At 48.1% G+C, this 17778-nt stretch overlaps 1 protein-coding gene across 2 annotated transcripts; it reads right to left on the bottom strand.

Annotated features, from left to right (window-relative positions):
• Window positions 1-243: 243 nt before the first annotated feature.
• CYTH4 (cytohesin 4) lies at window positions 244-17210 on the bottom strand. Of its 2 annotated transcripts, none has more exons than XM_009705154.1 (13): window positions 17123-17210; window positions 11720-11802; window positions 9316-9416; window positions 9004-9070; window positions 6600-6718; window positions 6139-6219; window positions 5367-5479; window positions 4659-4807; window positions 2866-2977; window positions 2362-2438; window positions 1920-1991; window positions 939-1093; window positions 244-612 (listed from the first exon to the last, which is right to left on the bottom strand). In XM_009705154.1, the coding sequence occupies exons 1-13, from the start codon at window positions 17139-17141 to the stop codon at window positions 540-542; spliced, it is 1221 nt and encodes a 406-aa protein (XP_009703456.1). In that variant the 5' UTR covers window positions 17142-17210; the 3' UTR covers window positions 244-539. The 2 variants fall into 2 exon arrangements, with proteins under 2 accessions (XP_009703456.1, XP_009703457.1); XM_009705155.1 differs by lacking the exon at window positions 17123-17210 and adding an exon at window positions 15913-15916 and having other exon boundaries at window positions 9352-9416; window positions 11720-11796.
• Between the last annotated feature and the right edge of the window lie 568 nt (window positions 17211-17778).

The following is a 17778-nucleotide window of genomic DNA, read 5'->3' as shown; positions in this document are numbered from 1 at the left end:
CCCTTGGCCTCTGGTTTCACAGTGAGGTCTTAAATATCAGTGGCCCCTTCTCCACAACCACTCCACATCTGTTCGAGGAAGAGAAACCACCTGGGCTTTTCTGTTCTGCAACTGGCTGGACCATGCTTGACTGCTCTGAGAGCATCTACACGGTTCCTCACAGAAAAATACCCAGGTTTGACAGAGGGAGAGGCTGGAGACATTCTGGAGACGTTCTCATCTCCTCTCAGATCCTGTCCTACCTGCTTGGGGCTATACAGGAGAACCCAAAGGCCAGTTGCTGTTAAGCCTTTACATTCCGACATGGGAAACGCCATGCCCACGGTTATGACAGTCCTTAGTGGATTGCACCCTGCGCCTCTGCCTTCAGTTTGGAAAGGGAAGAAGCAAATCTGGCAAGTTGTCCTGCCAGTCATCTTCCTGCCAAGTGGGAGGCAGAGGGAACCAATGCTCCCAAATTTCTTCACTGGAAGAGCCCAGCATGGGAGGGAAGCTGTCCAACAACTACATCTTCCTGCTGCCAGCGACCAGGTCAGGGCTCAGTTCTTGCTGGCAATCTTTTTCTTGCGGGCAGAGACCAGATCATAGAAAGGATCCTGGGTGATGCTGGTCCTGGAAATAAGAGGAAATGGGGGCAAAAGTAAGACATTTAATGCTGGAGAGCAGCACAGGCAACCCAACTGAACTTGCACAGACACCACTCACCAAAATGTAGGAGTGGAGACCTGCAGACCCACAGCAGAGAATTTAGCTGTGGCTAGAGATTCTCCAGAAGGGACCTTGAAACTCTTTGAAGTCAAGAGGTACCACAGCTGCTAGACTGCAAACACTTCTTTCCACCCCCTTTTTCAAGTTCTGGTAGCCAAATAAACTGTGTGACCATTTGCCCCTGAGGCTCAACAAAGGCAAACTCAGGCCTCCAGTTCTGGTCTCCTCACCGTATCGCCTCAATCCACTCATCACGTTCTGCTGGTGTGGCTGCTGAGATCTTGTAGGACTGATGCTTGCCTTCAACCACCTTCCCATCCCCATCTGTTTTGCAGGCTTTGATCTTCTGCCCTTTGCAGTTGGGATTGAAGAGCTCAAAGCAGTTCTGTCAGAAAGAGAATAAAATGGAGCAGTAGGAGAGGACAGGGTGGACCAAGGAGATTATGCTGCCTTCAACCATGGGTGACAGGCTCAGAGAGCTTCCAAAGGGAGGAGAGCATTCTGTCTCTGAAAGGCAACAGAGCCTTTCCTTCCCCACCTCAAGAATCCCCTTACGAGTTAGATCTCCTGGCCACCCCTTTTAGGTAAATATACCCCTCCTGTTAAAGACTGGACACTAGAACAGGCTTTATGGAGAGACAGAGCATCAACAGTTATCAGAAAACACCTTCTGGAACCTGTCACTCTGCTCTGCTCATGAAGATGTCTCTCTCGTTTAAGTCAATGCAACATCCTCTCTTCCGCCTGCCACCACACAGGTAGAAGGCACTTTTCCCAGAATCGTGACACATCAAAGAGTGGGTATCCACAAAAGATGCACAAAGAATGTCACTTCCTGGGCAAGTTTCCTAACACCACAGCCCTGTCTGGTCTACATGTGCTGTAACTCATCATGGAGAGTCCTGGGGAGGGAAATTGAGCCCACATCTCCTGGTACAAAATGAATAGGGAGTCAGCTGTGTGCACTCATTTCTGCCCCCCTACACAAACACACACATGTGAAAACATACAATACAGCCAGCCAAAGGACAGCTCTCCATTCACACCAGATCTTCCCTGCTAAAATACAATCATGTTTAGATACCATCATGTTTAGAAGGGGGCACAAGGCAGTTTGGAATGGTACCTTTCCTATGAAAAGCATGGTAAGAGTCTTTCCTCTGACCACCTGAGAGCCTGCGTTGGCAGAGTACCACGCGATGGAGACTTACTGGCTTTTTGGGATCATCCACCTTCCGGACTGATAGGTTCTCCAGGGGGATAATGCCCAGAGGCTCTTTGTCCTGAAGGTAAGGAAACATGAATTAACACCCAACATGCTCCCCACATCTATGTCACTATTTAGAGCCTCTCTGATTTCCCAGATGTGTGTCTTTATGGAGGTGACAAGGGTAATGTATGCCTGGGGAGACCTCCTCCATTACACAATGGGGAGCTTAGTTAAGAGGAGATCACAGCAATAGCTGCAGTGACCAGTCTCTCTCCTCCTCAAGACCAGAGGCGAGGAAACAGCGTAGGAAAGGGAGGTCTGAGTTCAGTCTGGGAGAATAGGGTAAAAGGGAAGAATTACCCCTACCCTCTGCCCCTCCCTGGCCCCTCAGAGGCTCATAACCATCCAGGACACAGTTTCCCAACCGGGAGTTAAGCCTTTACCGTGGTATATTCAAAGTAGTACAGGCAGTTATCGGTCAGAATGAACCAACGGCGTTTCCAGGTTTTCACACGTCCTCCTAAAGGCAGTGAGGTTCAAACCCCATTAGTCACACATTTTGCTGTCCTCCCCCCCGCCCCCCACAGGCATACCCTCACAGCTCTCCCTGTAGATCAGCCCCAAGGAGGCAACCGTGGTGCTCATCACTGATGTGATGCCGTATGGTGGACACGCACACACAAGGAGCCGATTTTACTCTGATGGGGCTGGGAATGGGGAAGGGTGAGGGATATCTTTATGAGTCCCTTTTTTTTGAGCAGAAGGAGCCTGCAGGAGCTGGGAGGAGAGAGCAGGCGGCTGGTTTCAACAGCAGGTGTCAGCCTCACCCCACCGCAGCAGATGGGAGGGAAGGACAGCAGAGATGCTGGTGGGTTCCTGGGGGACATTTGTGGTGGGAGGCAGGCAGGCGAGGAATTCAGAGGAGCTAGGGGAATCCTCCCCCTTACCTAGTTTCAGGAGCCATCCCTCATGATTAGGGTTGAAGAAAGTATGTGTGAGGTCGTTCCCGTCATCCTCTGGTATGGAGAATGGCTCGTTCTTTATGCTCTCAAACAGATTCTGCCCCAGACAATTGGTGGGGGGAAGAGAAAGAAAGACAGATTTCTGACAAAGCTTCTACACAACTCTCCTAGGTCCATCTGGTTCATCACTCTGTTTCCACAGGGGCAGGCGGGTGAATGGGGAGGGGAGCGGGCAGGGAGCACTGGGGGTTGAACAGCCCTCAGTCTACAGCTCACGGGGTCTCAAGGGGGATCAGCAGCTCTTTTCTGTGTCAAAAAAAAGAGACTTAGTTTGGAAAGTCACAGACACAAAAGTGTGCACCCATATCAAGAGAGGCAGCAGTGACCAAACCCAGCATGTCATACCAGTGCCACTGTGGGTAGTACTAAGGGACTGTGGGGACACAACACGGCAGAGACTGCAGCCCCATTTAGGCTCTGGGCTGGTGATGCCAAACATTCTGCTGAGAACTTGTACATAGAGACCAACACACACATCTACATGACCACAAGGAGGCATATTTCATAAAATCAAGGCTTGTGCACTAAGGGACACAAAGGGTGACATTCATAACACAGAGTGACAGGGAGGCAGGCTGCTAGCTTTCAAGGGATACAAAAACATTGCTCATGTCATTGGATTTGCCATCATTTATTACACAAACCCCAAGCCAAGAAAAAAAAAAAGAAACTACAGGCTCCTGCAACTTCCCTCAAATTGCCTGAAAGATATGACATGCTGGAGAAAAAACTAAAGCCTTTACCCTGAGGGGATGCTGCTCAGTAAACCCAGGTGTGGGATGGAGGCAGACTCTTTGAAACAAGACACAAGTTGTTCTCCCCAGGTTGTTTGGGTAAAGCTAGACAGATGCAGGCAGGCTGCCCGCCTCTACTTTGCCTCGTAGGGCAGGTCCCATGCCTGCTGAGCCCTTGGGAAAATGGTAGCACCAGCTTTGCTAATGGATGCATCCCATGACTCTGTCTCCCCAACTCTGCATCTTTGTCTTCTGGAATCAGAGACACCACGGACCTACTGAGAGCTTTACAGATGCTGGAAGAGATGCTGGAAGAAACCCTGATACTCATTTGGGGCTTGTCAGTTACACTCAATCAAAGACATATCCTGGTATAAGAGAGGTCAGGCACCGATGTCCTGACTGATGTGAACACTGGAGTCAGCTGAGACATTTAGGTACGAACAAGGGAAAGGGATCCAGAATCTGGGCCACAGTGACATTGTCTCACACACACAGAGACACACAAAAACCAGACAGTCCCCTTGGGGCTAGGACTTTCAAAGCTGGCCAAAAGAGCCAGGTGCCCACCTACCTCCCACAGAGGTGGGTGCCCCATTCACACAGCCTCATACGTACACAGCACAGACACCTGCAGCTCATGTCTTCCTCTCTCACACAGTTACAATATCTGTTCCTCTTTCACATGGACACACTTTTTAAAGCACAAACTCTCTTAAACTGATAATGCTATTCCCTGAATGTCTCCAGCCTCGTCTCTCTTGCTCCATATCTTCAGCCACAAACATGTGTGCAGCCCCTCTCCAAAGCAGTTTCCACATTTTCCAGCTTTACTTTTGTACATATTGCCCTCTTTCCTCATGCAGCCCTTCCCCTTGTACAGTAGGTCAGTAGACTTGTATTACACTGAGACCTGTGGACAGTCTTATTTGGGGTCCAAAGAGAGAAAAGAGGGACCGATGAGAAAATGGGAGGTCTTCTTACCTTTAAGAGCTCTTCTGGCAGGTCTCCTCCATTGTCAATGCCTCTGTTGATGGATACAAACCTTTCAAAGGGGGGTTTGTCTTTCACATTGGGGTTGTGCAGGCTGGTGTTAAGCATGATGATAGAGAAGGAGAGTATATAACAGGTATCTGGCAATGAGAAAGAAAACCAGGATGGGTGGCACTTGTCTTAGAGGGCAGATCAATCCACACCCTAACAGGTGGCTTGGTTTCCAGTCAGGAGAACAACATCATCCTCTCAGCTGTAGGAGTAAAAGGGAGATGTCCCCTCTGCTAGGAGAAAGAGGGACAGAATTCGTCTCCTATGATGGAGGTGATTCCATCCCCTCAGGGTAATGGGGCAAGTTGGGTAGATCTGGTCTGATAACAGCTCTGCCAGCAGGAGAGTTTCTACAGACCCATGTTTGTCAGCACTATCCTTGCTGCGATGAGGTATGCCTTGTGTGGGGCTGGGAGCACTTCTCAAGTCTATTACCCATGGGGATGGACTGGAGCACAGTAGCAAAAGGAGGACTGAAGACCCTCACCCTGTCGAAAAGCTTCACAGGAACTGGGCTGACTCCTTCAGGTTAAGGGGAAACATTCACACTTCCAAGTGACGCTCTCTGTGCTTTGTGAATGGAAAAAGAAGGCTCCTCTAGCAAACAGTGGAGCTCAGCTTTACAGGCCTTCTTCTGCCCATAACTACCTGTGGACTGGAATACTCCTGGGTTACACTTGCAGTACCAGTTGGCAAAGGCCTCCATCATCCGGTCAATCTTCTGCGCTTCCCCAGGCAGCCGGAAGCTCCATAGGAACTGTCTGTCAGGAGCAGTATGCCAAAGAGTTAGTCAGATGGGGTGCAAGGGACATTGATCCCTTCCCTCAACCCATGGGACACCATGAAAATAAAAGCAGCCATCCCATCTCACTCGGGAGACACAACAGTGCATGAAGCAGGAGATCTGGAATCTCTAGAAATTGCCTGGGCTCATTGGCCTCAAACACCCTAAAAGCAGGAAGCAGAACTAAAGCATCCTGGAAGCCATGGCTCCTCTTCCCTAATGAGTGTCCTGCAAGGCAGCAGAGACCTCAAGAGAAGGAGTCCTGCCAGGAGGCTGACCTATAAGAAAACAAGATGTCCTAAGACAGAGTCACTTTGTCACAGGTACTGTGGACAGACATGTTTCCTGGTGCAAAAATAACTTGCCCCATCCACCTAGCCATCAAAACCACAGTGGCTCACTTTGCTTTTCCCATCTTCTCTGCACATGGCCAGTCCAGTCCAGGGGCCATGAAAGAGTTCTCCCAGGAAAAGGTGTTAATACCTCACAGAGCAACAGTCTTGGAGCCAACACAGGCAGCAGGACCTTGGGAAGCCTCATTTCATCCCAGCAGGGCTTCACAGCCTTCCTGGGTGATAAGACCCAGTGGCTGAGCAGGCTCCTGCTCCATCCCCTGTGTCCTGCACGCTCACTCACCTCAGTGCCTGCACCAGGTTGAGGTTGGCAAACTGGTGACATGCCACAAAGGCCTGGAGGATCTGGATGTTTGTGGGGTCCCTGGGAGAGGATAGAGGGAAAATATCAGAAGAGAGCTTTGGCCCTGCTTGGTTTGGACATCCCTTGGTATGACAACATGCACCTGGCTCCATCCCAGCCTCCATTTCCCCTCTGACCAACAAGAAGCCAAGATGCACATTTTTGTCTGGGAAGACTGGCCCCATTATGGGCAGGAGGAAAGGTAGCCCATATGGCTAGCCTTAGCCACGCTCCAAATCCCCCTCCCCGGGGTGTACTGCCCACCCATCACTGCACTTAGAGGTATGTCCAGTCTTGGCACCTGACTGACATCTGCCAGGGGCCATCTAAAATGGTAGTTGGGAGGGGCCAGGCAGGACAGGGCTTCCCAAGGGTCTCCTCATCCTGGTGGGATCACTCACCTCCCACCCAGGTAATCCCCAATGGCTGTCTTGTTCAGGCCTTCACCCTTGTGGAGGAATTTGGCGATCTCCTGCAGGTCTGAGGACAAGACCTGGTGCTCAATCAGGTACTGGATCCCCTGCGGGAGGAGAAGCAAGACAGTGAGGTAAGACAGCTCTGTGGGCTGATGAGAAAGTAGGACCCCAACACCCTGATGTCAGCCTTCCTTGTCTTCGATGATGTTGCCTCCCAGCCCCTTTATGGGAGACCACAGCCGTGTTCCCACCCTTAGTCCATCCCTCTTCATCCACCATGGTGGGTCAGTCCCACTTCCATTTCACTCCTAGATTTGGATAAATGTTTTGCTGGGATGGAAACTCAAGCAAACTAAAAAGGGCAACCTTTTAACAAAACATTTAAAGTCCAAAAAGGCAAAGCCAAAATAGTTAATGTTAACATTTTCAATCAAAATACCTTAGTGTTCTGTTACTAAATGTCATTTTTCCTAACTAAATTAAAGAAAAAAAAAGTTTGCTTAAAAGAAGACATAATAAAAAATTGTACTTAGACAAAAATATGGGCTTGAGACAACTTAAAATTATTTGTTCCTAAATTTTCTTCTATGCCATAGAACAGAAAAGTCTCTCCATCCTCTCCAGCCAGTAAGGATGGAATATGTTTTTAAAGGAATATAGATGGTCTGAGTTGGGCTGTGCAAAGAGCCAATATCCCATTTTAGAGGGAATTTAATGATTTTCAAAGTCACAGAAAGCTGAGGTTTTGTTCAGATTCTTAACAATATCTAAAACCACTGCAACTCTCCAGACCACATTGCAATTCTCCTCACAAAATACAATAAAGGAATGAAAATTGTTTTAGATCCATCAAAATGTTCTACTTCAACAGAATCAATTCACTTTGCCTTGTAATATATAAGAAACTATTTCTACAATGCCCCAAAGAAAAGGCAGTTTCAAAAGAAGAAATTGAAATGTTTCTGAGATTTTTCCATGCTATTTTTCTTTCTTTTTCCCCAGATGGAATTTCAGTAAGATCAATTTAATTTTGCAAAGGATTGTGGTGATGATGTGGCTCCATTTTCCAGAAGAAAATATTTCTCCCAAAAGGTTTTGTTCAGCCAGATTCCTAACGCTTACCTCCTCTAGCCTCAGGAACTTGCCCTGAGGTCTTGGAGAGAGAAACTCATTTAAAGCATCATCATTGCATGGATGAATTGTAACTTTAGCAAGGAGAGGCAAAGAAAGTTCCTTGCATTGCAGCACCTCTCAGCCTACGGCATGTAGCAAAAAACAGAGATCTGCATAATACAGCCACATAGTATAACATTTTGACCAGGTTGATCAGCATTGAACTAATAAAGCTAAATTGGTTTGGAGTCAGAACTAGTTCAGGTATTTCTGCACAGCATGGCACGGTGCCAGAAAGTGAGATGCCTCTGGGGCCTTAAACCAAGGTGGGACAGAAAAACAAAATGAAACCTGCTCTCATGCAGGCTATAGGTACTGGTATCACTGCTCTGAGATAGCTCCCACCGGCAGAGGGGTGTCCACGGGACTGGCAAGCACTCCAGCTGTGGTGTGGACACTGGGGAAGGTATCTTCTTGAGGGTCTCAGTAGGGCAGAAGAGGAGGCACAAAAAGTTGTCAGTCAGGCCAGCAGCCACGCAAGATGCTAGCTGTGGTGGTTAGCTGATGATGAGCAATCGTTCAATCGCAGCTTGTGGTTTTCCTTACAGAGCTCAAAAAAATTGTCCACCAGTGAGGAGGAAGGAAGAGGAAACTGTCTTTCTCACATCTTCTCTACTTAATTATGATTATTTTAGAGCTTTCTGCAGAGAGCTGAAGGCTATGGAGTCTGCACCCCACTGGTCAGAGTCCCAGAAAGTGGAAAACCTGGATTCACTCCACAGTCCAACCATTACTACCAAAATCAAAACTACTTCCAAAAGTGACAGAGGCAGCTTGTCCTCTTCTGTTCTGAATGAGCCAAAGAACCCAACACACTCTCAAAACTTCTCACTTTCTTTTTACTTCATCCTCCTTCATCACACTATGGCAAATTCTTAGCCTCTCACAGGCAAGAAGAGCTGGGCTGAAGGAGATTTGGTTCTCTTGACATACTGGCAGTGTGAAACCATCCTCCCTTTTTTTCGCTTAGTTTTGCGTTGCATCTGATGTGATGGCCATAGGCACATGACGGGGGAGGCAACACAACTTGATCGTATCAGAAGACCTTATTCAGGGACAGGATGGAAGCCACTGCTAACTAGGGCCTTACAAGGGAAACCAGCCCCACAGTCCCATGCCATAGTTACTTTGACACTGGTGGCTGCAAGTGGACCAGTAGCCAACAGAAGCTCTTCCTCCCAGCTTTCTCCTCATGGGTGGAATGAGCAAATCCTACCTTTGCAGGGTCCATGTTGAATTTCTTCCGGCCCAGGGACAGAAGTTTATTCCTCTGTGATAGTTTGCTGCAAACACAAAGAAGAAGGAAAGTCAAACTTAGAATAAAGGGCCATGTTTCAATTCACTCACAACGTAACTTAGATATCTCAAGAACAGATGTCTGACTATCCAGGAATAAAGAGAAATCTCAGAGGAGAGAAGGGTATTCCTGGCCTCATTTCCCCGTTCTTGTTGTGATTCAAATCCCATTGGTGTTTTTGTTTTCTCAACACCAAGATACTGTAAACAAAGGAATACTCGTCCCACTTGCCTGGTCTGCTCCCCAGGATTATTGTCTGCCTCTTGCCTCTCCTCTGCATTTTGGAAGCACTCAATCTCTGCAAACACTTCAGCAATCTCTTCCTTCAGCTTCTGCAAAAGTATATCAGGAGGATGAAGGCGATGGAGGGAAAAACAGCAGACACATACAGAGCATGTCTTCCTTCTTCCCTCAATCATGGGAAAAGGACAGGTCAGATGGTCACAACCAGCCAAAGATGTCTATCAAATGGGCACTGCTCTGGGGTGACCCTGCTGGATTCCAGATGAAAACAGTGGGAGAGAGGGGCAGAAGGATGTTCTCATGTCTGTTGTCAATCAAGGCTGGAAAATCAAACTTAGCCAGTGTGGAAATTGTCAGAGAACTCACCCCAGGGTTGATTTCAGTTCCTCAAACAATGTCAGATGTGAGACCCCTTCCATTGTGCCCATTTCCTTCTAGCTTTTACTTTGCATAGCCCTGCTACACATCCAGGAAAGGGGAAGTGGAACCAGTAACTGTGAGGTCAATATGAACTTGAAGTGGCCACATCGTGAAACATGGAGTTTTTAACGTACCTATCATTCAAATACCGTTGAATAGATACTTGTCTTTAGGTGGAGAAAGAAAAAAAGGAGGAGTAAAAGAGTAATCACTGCCAAATTTTTAAAAATCAATTGTAGAATTCAGTTTTCTTGGCTGGATATTCTGCATTACCAAGGAAATGAAGATGTCTATATCTCCTTGCTTCCATCCTGCAGTTATGGCCGTCCTCAGAGCCAGAGTGCATCACAGCTCTCTTCCAGGAATCACCCAAATTCTTCCCCATGCAAACCGGAATAGGCAGGGGAAGAAGGATCTGTTTTACGACAGATCTTGCCTCTAACAAGGAGTGAGGATGTGGCCACAGTAGGTACCCAGATAGAGAAACTAAGTTCTCCAATACGTCATCATTTAAAAGAGCTTCTGGATTTCAGTTTTGCTCTGGCCTTCATTCCGTTGTGCTTCATCGGTCTCCAGAGCTGGGAGTGTTCCTTGCTGAGCTTTAGGTATTGCACAAATGTACCAAAGCCGTGATCTTAGCTCCTGAATTTCAAATGATTATCAGTTTTGTTATTTTATTCACTGCTGTCTTTTGGCAGTGTAACTGGCAAGTCTAGACCCATCCTCTCCCCTCCTCCCTCTGCCCCCACCAGACATCCCGCCAAGTCTTTGTGTTAAAGGGTATCGCTAGACACTTTCTGAAGAAATCCACCTGGAAAAGTGTCTATAGTTCTAGGTGCTCTTCCACCTAAATTCATCCCGCTCCATTGGACAATGCGTACCCCATTGGTTAATGGCTTTGGGATTTAGAGGATGAGTCTGTGTAGTCTAGCAGTTTTTCTCTGTCCATAGCAGGTAAAAAATGTAGTATTCCTATTCAAGTATCCTGCCTCCTACAGTGCCCATTGCCTGTTCTGAAAATTTAAGAGATAAGAAATGCACACAAGCAAACCACATGCACATACATTCATAGACTGTTTTGCAAGAAGGGGCAAGACACCATCGTGATTTGCAGCAGAGATGGTAAATCTGGAAGCCTGAGAAGTAATAGATAGTTTGGCTTAATCCTTTACACAAGGAAATATTGTACCTATTCCCCAGGCATCTGGACGTCTTCATGTTGTGAGAAAATCAGTGCAAGTTCAATGATTCAGTGCAATCTCTCAAATGGGAGACCATATTCCATAGTGGTGGAGGCAGAACAGAATAGAAAATGTATGGCACCATGCGTGACTGCAATGTGATATTACTGACCAATTTTGAATCTGTCACTTTCAGACATTTTTAGGAGTCAGTGGAGAAATGTTTGAGTCTGATAAAAGAAAAGAATAAAAACAAATTCAACCACAGAAACTTGTGTGGAAGGTCCTGCCATCACACCTCTCTAAAGAGACAGGATCCTTCGTGGAGGACTTGTTAGTGGTTCACAAACCAAACAGAAGTTTGATAAGCACATGGGGAGGCAGCAGGTAACTAGGACTGATATGTCATTAGCAGGTAATCAGTAATTAAAAATAATCGTAAATGCTGAGCCAGATCCCTGCCAGTATGACTCAGTAAAGTCATACTCATTTCCTTAATCCTAAATATGCAATCCCAGCTCATCATTGCTAATGAGCTGACCAGCCTTTCTCAAATATCCCATCAGGGCAGCTGATGATTCCTGCAGCAGGGAGTACCACAGGTTGGATGTACACTGGTGGCAAACATGCCAGGCCAGCCTGAAGTTCAGAATTCAAGTCGGATCATTCCAGAGCAAATGTCTCCCATGCAGGAGCTCTTCTGCATGGCCTGGACTGTTATGTGAAGACCCTCCTTGGTGAAGACAGTTTTGAGAAGGCTAGGCAGACAGGAGGAACAGGATGATCCTTACCTTAATGTCCTCCAAAAGCTCCTGTCTGTGCTGCCTGATTGTCTCTATTTCAGCCTCTTCAGCCTCACTCAAGTCAGTTGACTCTGGAAGAACAAAGATGCCTGTGAAAATAGTACTGGGGCCAACAGGTCACAGGAAAAGCTGCCTTAACCTCTCGGTACCTGTCTTCTCCTAGAGTCATGCCACAGCAACTCTGATTTCTGTGTTTCAGCATCTATGTTCCCTCCTGTTGGAGCCACTGCACCTCAGCTGTGCCCTGTAAATGGTTCTTGGTCCAGAGCAAGCAGCACAGACCCATCTACCCCTCCTCGCAGACAGCTGATGTGCTGGTAGCTCTCTGATCTAACCCTGCAGTGACCCACTCCACCTACTCAACTGGTTTTGCTCGCTGCGAGCACAATGAAGAGGTCTTACCAAATGCTCTTCAGTGGTTTTTATGTTAGTCATCTTTACGTACTGAAAAGCTGTGACCTAAATACTTCATCTACATCCAAACCTCCCATGAAGAGCCATTGGCTTCATGGGTTAATCCACCACAGCTAGAGTCAGAAATGGCCTAAGAGACAGAATCAAGGTTTTTCAAGTCTGAGGGCCGGATCTGGGGGGATGAAAGCCTTGCTGAAGAAGAATTGTCGGGGCGGGGGAGTTTTTTTTTGTTCTGTGGACGACAGGCAATGCAGAAATACGATCAGGCTTCCTTGTAATGTGCAGGAAGTTAAACAGATACCATCAGAGCCAAGGCGACCACAAAATGATTCATAAAAGATCTAGAAGAATTGGGGTGACAGCACTGCTGCTAAATATAATCCAGGTGAAGCACAGCCTCTTCAGCAAGGAGAAGGAGAAGGGTGCAGCCCTAGAGAGGCAAAGCAGATGGTGAGCCCCAGGAAAAAAACAGGGTCTGACCCAAGGCTGAGAGCACGGAGCTCCTGGGAGGTCACTGCAGAACCTGTAGACAGGGTCCGTGCTGCACCTAAACACTGGAAGGCCAAGCTTGCAAAAGGAAGTCAGGTCAGATCACTGGATACCCTGCTCCACGGTTTCATAAGCCAAAATCCCCTGGGCCTCCCATCTTCCTGGAAAAAGGGGAAGTGGCAGCAGCTGCCTTGGAAATTCTCTTAGTGTGGATCTCACATGCAAAACAACTGCTATAAATATGACTGGGGAAAAAAGGGGAAGGAACCAGTCAAGACAGACAGAAGGAAAAGAGGACAAGGGCGGTCATCTCAGAGTCCACATGCTTCTTTCCTGTCATGGTCACAACAGCTTAGAGACACCTGCCTTCCTTGATCCTAATCTTCACCCCATCCTCCCGCTGCTTGGGTTTCCATGTACTAAGTCTGTCCTATTACTTTTCTCAGGCTGCAGCCTCTCTCCCGTCATTCCTCCTGCTGTTTTCAAGGACTGCATTCCCGGGGGAGAGGCTGCTGAGCCTCTGGGATGAAAGCACTAGGCAAGGAACCAGCATGAAGCCAGGGCTGGGAAGGACCCACGTCCCCTCCCAGCTCTGCAAGCAGCCCTCATGAAGAGCTGAAAGAAGCTGAGGGATTGCTGGAACTGGTCAAGACGGGAGGAAAACCTGTGGCATCCAGCAGCTCACAGCAGCCAAATCTGTATGTGAGGGGAAAACAAACAAACCAGCAAGCAAGCAAGCAAGCAAGCAAACAAACAAACAAACAAAAAACCAAAGAAAAAGAAACAACAACAAAAACCCCCATGCAGTGGCTTTGCTGCTTGTTAGGCAGGTTGCTGACTTCCCCTCGAATGTCAGCCCTGTGCCCCTGAGCAGTGCCTGGGTCTTTCAACTTATTTTATGTCTCCCGCTGTTCTGGTGTCTGCAGGAGATGAGGTCAGAATCTCAGTCTCCCCAGCTTTATCTCTCTCACCCCTATGGGGGCATGTAATTGTAGAATCACTGGGGTGATTCCTTGACAAATTACCACTAAGACCCTTTATCCTGTATTTCTTTCCACAAAAGCACCGTAGCAGGACATACCTGAGGAACTTCCCTTTCCCCTACCCCATCAGCAAAGTCTGTGGTGTGGCTGGTTGCTTTGCTTCAGTTGTTCTGTGTCTACTGAAGCAGCCTAAAGCATCTCAAAGAGATGTGAGGCTCCCAGAGGACACCACCTCACCCACATGACCTCTACCAAGGCTGTAAATAACTCAGTCCCTCTTTCTCCTGAGCATCTGAAAACCCCAACTCCCAAGTGATTAGCCTGTCCAGTTTGTCAGACTGAGAAAAGTGTGGGAAGGACTGTGTGTGGGGGGAGGGCAAGGGAGAAAAAGCAAATGAGTCATGGAGAAGGGGAGGGAATCGAGGGATAAAAATAAGAGTGACATAGTAAGGAAAGAAATGGATGGATCAACTTTCAGAGCAATTTAGATTGAACTGCAGAGAGGGTCCTTGTAAGGTTTCCTAAGTTTCCTAAACAGCTTAAGTCCCTGATTACCTTGGAAAATAATTCTGAGGTCGGTGCCTGCACATTACTCCGCTTCCCTAACAGAAGTCCTAATGCTCTGCTCAAGGCTGGTTTGAGGCCGTTCATCAACGTTAATGCACGCGTTGGGGTCTACAATTAGGGGAAGTGAACACAAAAAGCTTGTTTGGGGAACTGTCCACAGAAAGGCAGTGAAGGCAGCAGAGGCAGCTGGGCAAGCAGCAGATGAAATAATGACAGCAGGCTTCTTTGCCTTTCCTTCCCTCTCCATGTTGAGAACAAGCCGAGCTGGCAGGAGAAGGACAATCCAAGTGAAGCGTTGCCTGGCTCGCTCCAGATGCTTGCAGTGGCAGAGGGAATTCATCCCTGAACCGAGGGACTGAGGAACAGCTTCAGCCTCGTCAAAATCCTCAGTACCACCAAGTTCCGCTTCCCTCTAGGGCTAGGTCAGGACACAGATGAAGCATAGCCCTGGTCAGGGTTCTCTGCACAGGGGGAAATTTCACCGCGATGAAGAGCACCCCACGACAACACCCACAGGTTTCAGGAGGATGCTGTCAGCCAAACCAATCTGAAGTCTTCCAGTTCTGGCATAAGACATAAAAAAATGGCTAGCATCCGCTCCAGAGAGGACATGAAGTTGCTGCTTGGAATTTATTTTCAGAGAGTGAATGTTGAAAGGAAAGCACATCAGCATCACATCTGTGAAGTTTAGACCTGCTCTTGAGGTTGTTTCCTCACTCTCAGGGCAGACCCAGATAGAAAGACCTGCCAGTTCTTCATTAATTGCCCAGGTTTGTACTTCTAGTGCTGTCACTCAAAACAGAACACAGACTCTAATTCCGGTTGTGGTGACTTACACCCTCAGCCTCCCCATCTGGAGGGCAGATCAGAGTTACCCAAAAGTCTGGGTACTCATGTGGCCAGCAAAGAATACTGTGTTTGCTGGTCTCATTTCCCCTTGCAAAGGGCTGTGCAGAGCCACCCAGGTGTGAAGTGAGGCTTTCAGTCCCAAGCAAAAGTATATGAATAGGAAGACAGCTTCTGGAGCACAGAGGTAAGTGGGAAGTGACTGCCCAGGAGAGCTGGAAGGATGGACTGCAGAAACAGTAGGGGAAGGTTATGAAGAATGACTGCATCTGTACCATGGTTACAGACCATCCACGTGCTGCCCACCCATAGTGTAACAGCAGAGGTTTGGCTGGCCCCTTTGCAAGGCAATGTAGGGCTCTGAGTGTGGCTGCTAAAGGGTTTGGGCACCTCCACCCATGGCAACAGACAAGCAGAGCAGCCTGATGGGCACCTTCTGCCTGGATGAGGCTGTCTGGTGGAAGAATGTCACCTGAAATTCCTTTTCTTTTTTGATATGGCTGCTGTGTCATCTCCAGCACAGACCACCACCTCCCCAGCCAGGTACCAGGCTGGTACCAGGAAGACCTGCAGCTCCTTAATTCCCTCCAGCCCAATCTGTCTCCCTCCTGCAGCCGCTCCACAGTGGTGCCAGGCTGGGACTGAGCAAAGACATCAGTCAGAACCAGCACATCTCTTCAGGCATTGCCTGTCTCCAGGCTCTGCCTCTAGCCAGAGCTCAGCAAACCTGCATTGTGCCTGAGCAGGATCTCATCGCGCTATTGCAGTGTGTAACTTTTAAGACATAATTAACACAGTAACACATAACTTGAGGGAATGACTGTGTCAGACCATCAGTTCTGAGAGCCACAGTGGAAAGCACACCCCAAAATAAGTAGCAAAACATGAGGTACCCCCCCTCCTCCTGCCCAGCTTGTCGTGCAGAAGCTTTGTCCACAGTTGCTTTCAGGTGGTGAGGGCTGGGTGATCTGAAAAGACCTACCTTCAAAAACATACATAGCCAGATGCTGGCAAGAGCTCAGATCCCATAGGTCCCACCAATATCCCTGACAAGCAAGGCTGGTGTGCAGTTTTAGCGTGCCCTTTCCTTGGCTACCCACCTAGGAGCTAAAAAGTGCAGAACAGTTGTGGAAATTGGGTACTGCTTTTTCCCCTGCACTCTGTGCTCTACATCCTATACGCAAAAGCCTGTGAGGACAGAGACAGACACAGCAGGGCCATTGTGAGATGATCTCTTTTCTTTCTGGCCTTTGTTCAACCCATTCCCATCCCACTCTCCCTATCTGCTGCCTCTTCGCAGACACACACTCAGAGCTCCCTCAGCCAGAGGCTAGAGATGTTCATCCTGGCAGTATGCCTTTCCCTGCTGAATCCCAACCACTTTATCCACCACCTGCCAAAGTAGAAAATAAAACCCGAGATCTCTCTCAGTTCCTCAGACGTGGCTCATCTCCCCCCACCCACATCTGCCTTTTGAGATTATTTCAGGACCAGGCAGGCCCACCTGCAGGGCACTTGGAGTTTGTAGAACCCTAATGCAGTCATTTACCTTTAACATGGACATAAGCAAGAGAGGGCCCAGTACCAAGAGACTTGCAAGCGTGTTGCACTGGGATACCCAGCTGCGTAAGAGGCTCCACAAAGGCAAACCAGCTCCTTGGAGCTGCAGGTTGAGGAGCTTGCAAGCCATGATAGAGTTGCATGAAGAGAAGCCAAACCTTATAGGTGCTCATCCCAAGTGTCACATATACCCTTGATACCCCCGAGTCAGTTCCCAGCTCAGCTCAGCTCAGGATCACCAGCACAAGGGATCACAGCAGTAGACACTCTCAGCACAATCAAATCAGTGGGAAAATTTCTCCCGATGTGAAAGGAGCTTGCTTACGGGAGAGCAAGTAAAAAGAAAACCATGCCTAATGCTGAAGGCTGACAAGCAATCAACTGCAACACCAGGGATCTTCCACCATCTCATTCCTCCAGCTACCATCCTCAGCATCCACACTGGCTGCCAGCATTTCATGGTGTGCTCTGCCCTGTCAAACTGAGAGCACAGCCCTCATAGAAAACAAGGCAAAAGACGGTCAAGGCTTACCAGCAGGACAAAAGTCCATCCTGAAGAGCGCAATATATTTTCAACAAAAGTGTTGTTCCTCCTTGCCTTCTGGCTTGTTCAGATGCTTTACAGAACTGAAACAACTTTGGAGCCAGCGACCAAGACAGTGTTTGGGGGCGGGTTGCCCTGTGACTCCTCCCTTCCTCTCTTCATCCCTCTGACCACATCTCATGAGTTTGCATCAGTGAAGGCAACTCCATGTGCATACTGCTATGAACTAACAGAGGCTCCCTGGCTACTTCTGAAATGCAAATCCACAAAAGTGCTTCCATCCCAGCAGCTTTCTGGGGAATCTCTGAGCACGCATCTCTGTTTGAAGGGACTGAAATGAGCAGTGAGAGGCTGACAGTACTTTGGGCTTTTGTCTGAGATACTCTGAGGAGAGGGGAGGGAAAAAAGGAAGTTCTTGATTCAGAAAACCCATCTGATTTGGGAAGTGGTTTCATTTTGAAGGAAATATTATTCCTGTGTTAATTCTGCAGCAGGTGGCGGGAGGATGAACACTCCAAAATTGGAGGATGGTTGATGGAGGGGAGAAGAGAGTCTTTTTCTTCTCCTTCACTGCCTGCTAAGTGACTTGTGCTCTAAGTCTTGCTCTGTTTTTTTCCACTTACAAACTGTTTTTCTTGGGAAGC

The sequence above is a fragment of the Cariama cristata genome, unplaced genomic scaffold (genome assembly GCF_000690535.1).
Source record: "Cariama cristata isolate BGI_N322 unplaced genomic scaffold, ASM69053v1 scaffold8178, whole genome shotgun sequence".
NCBI lineage: Eukaryota > Metazoa > Chordata > Aves > Cariamiformes > Cariamidae > Cariama > Cariama cristata.
The sequence above is the reverse complement of the archived record's forward strand: the minus strand, read 5'-3'. Positions and strand labels throughout refer to the sequence as shown.